Genomic DNA, 4620 nt, shown 5'->3' with positions numbered 1-4620 from the left:
ATGTCTCTGCTATGATGTATACGCTCGTACATACGTGTAATAATATTATTAGGAACGGGCGTTTATAATGTATTTGTAACTTGTGCCCAGTCCTTTTGCTGTTATTGGAAATGAAATATGTAACTTACTCTTCAGTCTATGACGTCACAGGTTGAACCACAGGTCCTAGCCTCGTCTGTCAATACACCCAATATATAAGTTTTGGAAAAACGTACAACAGAGGGTAAGGAATTTAAGTGGTTAAGTTTCAGGATTGACATTATATAGATTTTTCAGTATTATTTCACTTACATCATCACCTCATCAATGATACATGTAGTAAAAAAGGACATCGTAACAAATAATGAAAAATTCCACGAGTATATCACGGTATAGGCCGACATATTTTATTTTGATGTTCTACATTATTGTACATTATACCATCTGCCAGTTTTAATTATAAATTCATGATTATTTGTTCAGAACTTACAAATTACTTATTATTTTTTCATATCAGTTAAAAACTCATTTCGTTTTCAAAATTGGTTTCATTTTTATAAATTCTATCACATATACAGACTTCGCAGACTTAGTTTAGATTTTATCTTATTTTTTGTAAAATGCAAAAGTACAACAATAAAAAATAAAGGATTCAAAAACAAGTACTTAGTACTCGTGTAATTAATTGTGTTCATAGAATAGCTATTAAACAGCACTGACTTTACATCTGTCAAATACGTAACATGGTAAGTACATTATATGTAGGTATTTCATTCTGGTCATGAAATGAGCCCGAATCTAGACTATGCTATATGCTATAAAAATGTTAGTAACGTATGGCTAAAGGAAAATAAATAAATAAATAAATAAGCAAATAAATAGAAATTACTAGGAATTGTTCGCTAACTGATATCATAGGGATCTTCACTCAGATTCCAGACGCAATATCAGCCTAGCAGACTAGATAAGACTTTTATTTGAAATCTGATAATTTGTTACCAAGTGTAGATACATGAAGTTTAAAAAAAAAAAAACAAGGAAAAAAAAACAAACCCAAAAAACAGAACCTTTGTATGCTAAGTTTGTATCACATGACCAATTACATATCCTTTCCGAGCAAGACTTGTATTAATTTTCTTGACTTCTTCCACCCATTTACAAAGTTATCTTAAAGCCTCTCCCCTTTGTTGGTTGGCCCGGATCTTCATACGGAAGGAATCCGGAGACGGAAATACTTGGGGGAAACCCTCTACTTAGATCGGGTATTCGACATCTTTGTCATGATGTTTACAATTTCCCTCATCGCGCATGCGCATAGGTATGCATAGGTATTTGTTTACACACATCGAAAAATAATAATATGAAATAGTTACTAGGTTGTTCATATTTATTTTATTTTTCTTCATTTTTTTATACAAATGGTTATGGACACTTTTGAAATGTATAATTAACATATAGTGCATAACGTTTTACATAATTTTAAATCGTATACCCTTTTTTATATATTATTTGAGTGAAAATCTAGCCATTTAGTAGTCCCTTTAAAAGATCAGAGTAATAATGCATTCGGATCATCCTCGGGTTGACTATAACCCGAGGAGTTCCGGATGAGTAATAATGGACACAACAACAACAACAACAGGAAACAGTTAATTAACTAGGAAATCATTGTTGACTTACTGTATATAAGTTCCAAATACTGATGGTTTTATACGTAAGTATTAAACCATACCGTATACATCAATAGTATACACGGACTATCCATAATTAACTGTATATTCAATTTCAAAACATGTTTTGCCAATTAAAGTCTACTGTAAACGTGGTTATTTTCGCGGGGGTTTAATTTCGCGATTTCGATACGTAAACTATACGCGCGGGGTAATTTTCGCTATTGACACACCCTCGTTTGTAGTTCGGGTTTACTCAAATTAATATCAAAATGATACACGTGGGGGGAATTTTCGCGATCATCAGGGATTTGCGTAATTATTGTAAATTTCCTCCTTCTCGTAAATTTCCACGTTTACAGGAATTGTTGTAGTCTTTCTGCCTGCATTCTAGACAGAACGTTCACTGGTTGTGTGAGCGTCATAAAAACATATTTGGACACAATGACGTCCAGAGTCGAGTAGAGTAGAAAGCCACACTTCTTTAGCAGTTTTACTCTACAATGATCCATGTGACGTCGTACTTTGTAATGAACCCTATGTCATCATACTTTGTAATGAACCCTATGTTATCATACTTTGTTATGGACCATATGACGTCGTACTTTGTAATGAGCTATGTGACGTCATACTTTGTAATGAACCCTATGTCATCATACTTTGTAATGAACCATGTGACGTCATACTTTGTAATGAACCCTATGTCATCATACTTTGTAATGAACCATATGACGTCGTACTTTGTAATGAACCCTATGTCATCATTCTTTGTAATGAACCATGTGACGTCATGCTTTGTAATGAGCCATGTGACGTCGTACTTTGTAATGAACCCTATGTCATCATACTTTGTAATGAACCCTATGTCATCATACTTTGTAATGAACCCGATGTCATTATAATTGAAATGAACCATGTGACGTCATACTTTGTAATGAACCATATGTGACGTCATACATTTTAATGAACCATATGACGTCGTACTGCAATGCCTTGTTTCTTAGCAGTTCCACTTTCTACTGAACCCAATAATGTCACACACGAAATATATGGATCTTGTCGGAGTCATCCTCTGTGATGACAAGTTCTCCGCCACAAGCGCTGGTCGCGTACGGACGTTTCACACCGTCCGTTGGCTTCACAATGTTTCTCAACTTCTCGCCGTCCTCTTGATCAAGAGCAATCACGTGATTCGCGTCTGGCAAAGTTACATACACAGTGTCTGCATCACACGTGACCCCACAAGGCGTGCTCTCCACTTGACGACACCACAATGGCGCGAGTTTATCACTTACACATATCACGTGACGCGTATCACTGAAGTCACAGACGACAATGTTACCGGTGGAAGTTTTGGTGAGGAACATTGGGACAAGAAACAACGGGTCATTACCTGCCCCTGTCGTGTTACTTAGAAGCGAGTGCTGTATGTCTCCTTTTTTAGAAATGATATCAATCCCGGACGGTTCGTCGTCGTTGTAATAAGATGCTGCGAACTTGTCATGGTTGAGAGAACAAATGCCCACATAGGAACGCTTGGTCTTTATATTGTCCTTCACGTGCATTTTCCTTCCTAGCGATATAGTTGTAATCTTCTTCTTGAAGAATCTGGTGACCGCGATTTCACTCTCTGCTGTGAACGTTATTCGACAAGGGTTCGAAATTGACATGCTATCTACGTAACTGCCGTCGATAAGGAAGCGTCTGATAACACCATTTTCGCCATCTGCAATAACGATGTATTTCTCGTTAACGGCGACGTCATAAAAGTTCACGTTAGAGGTCTCATCCGGGTGTCCGCTGAAATTGAAGTGTTCGATAGAATGGAGTGTGCCGAAGTTTAACTGGCTATGAAACAACTCTTGCAGCTTTGTATCTGGTACAAACTCGAAGCTACACTTACGAGCACTCTTGCCAAGAGTCGAATTAAGGCGTTTTCGAAGACGTGTAAGGTTCGGCTTCATATCCGAGAACGACATAAGGAGGGAGTCCATGTTCTCGTCATCCATCGCATCATTCAGGTCGATATAAGCATCTTTGATTTGGTCTCGGACGGTCTCCATATCGTCAGCAACTTCGCCAATGTCTTGTTCCACGACGTATTCCATGACCTGGCCTTTCAGCAAGCCCACCTTTTCCTTTATCTCCATGTAGAACGTCTCAAGCTTAGATTCATACAGCTCGATCTGTTGCAGCACTTCCTGTTGTGATTCAGTCAAACCTGCTTGACCGTTTCTCTGCCAGCGCCACCTGTCGGATTCCAGAAGCATCGTTTCCAGCTCCTGTCGATAGCCAACAAGAGACGGTAACACTCTCTTGTAGGCCTTGGATAGTTTGATACACTCGCAGTCGTCTCCCTTGTGTCCCTCCACAGCTCCCTCAGCTGTCGTGAGAGTCTGACATGCAAAGCAAAAGAAGGACAGACAGTCACTGTTACGTCTGATATCGTTGTGTACAACACGCAGGAATCCATCAAGCGTCTGATCAACACCGAACTTAGCTGCAATCACCCACGGGGTCATTGGCGTCGTCTGTAATTTTGATTTCTGTCCTGTCAACCGGACAATAGAATACATCATCTGATCTAGTTCTGTCTATATGTCCGGCTAAACAAGCCAAACAGAATGAATGTTCACATCCAGGTAGTGTCCTTGGATCTTTGAATCGCTCCAAACACACTGAACATGTCAGAAACTCCTCCGTTACGTTTTTAGCAAGCCGCCCTGCCATTTTAAAATATTCAAACTAAAATGTCTAAAATGCTGACTTCTATGGTTTAATTTGTGTTACTGTGTGAAGAATCCTCATCGATATCCTGACTGTTGACAATATGTCTTGTTAACGAACTGACTCCCCGAGACATAAGACCGACCAGTCCAGCCACAATGCTATGTGTGTGGAGTGTATTTATACTGGAATTGAACAAACAACAGTGGGGTTAATACTCTCTATGACGTGGTAAGGTATTAAT

At 38.6% G+C, this 4620-nt stretch overlaps 1 protein-coding gene across 1 annotated transcript; it reads right to left on the bottom strand.

The window, feature by feature from the left end:
* Nucleotides 1-2683: 2683 nt before the first annotated feature.
* Nucleotides 2684-4225, bottom strand: LOC117343999. Its single transcript, XM_033906596.1, has one exon. The coding sequence runs from the start codon at nt 4223-4225 to the stop codon at nt 2684-2686; it is 1542 nt and encodes a 513-aa protein (XP_033762487.1).
* Between the last annotated feature and the right edge of the window lie 395 nt (nt 4226-4620).

This window comes from Pecten maximus, chromosome 2 (assembly GCF_902652985.1).
Source record: "Pecten maximus chromosome 2, xPecMax1.1, whole genome shotgun sequence".
In the NCBI taxonomy this organism is placed as follows: Eukaryota; Metazoa; Mollusca; class Bivalvia; order Pectinida; family Pectinidae; genus Pecten; species Pecten maximus.
Note: the sequence above shows the minus strand (reverse complement) of the source record. Positions and strands in the feature narration are given on the sequence as shown.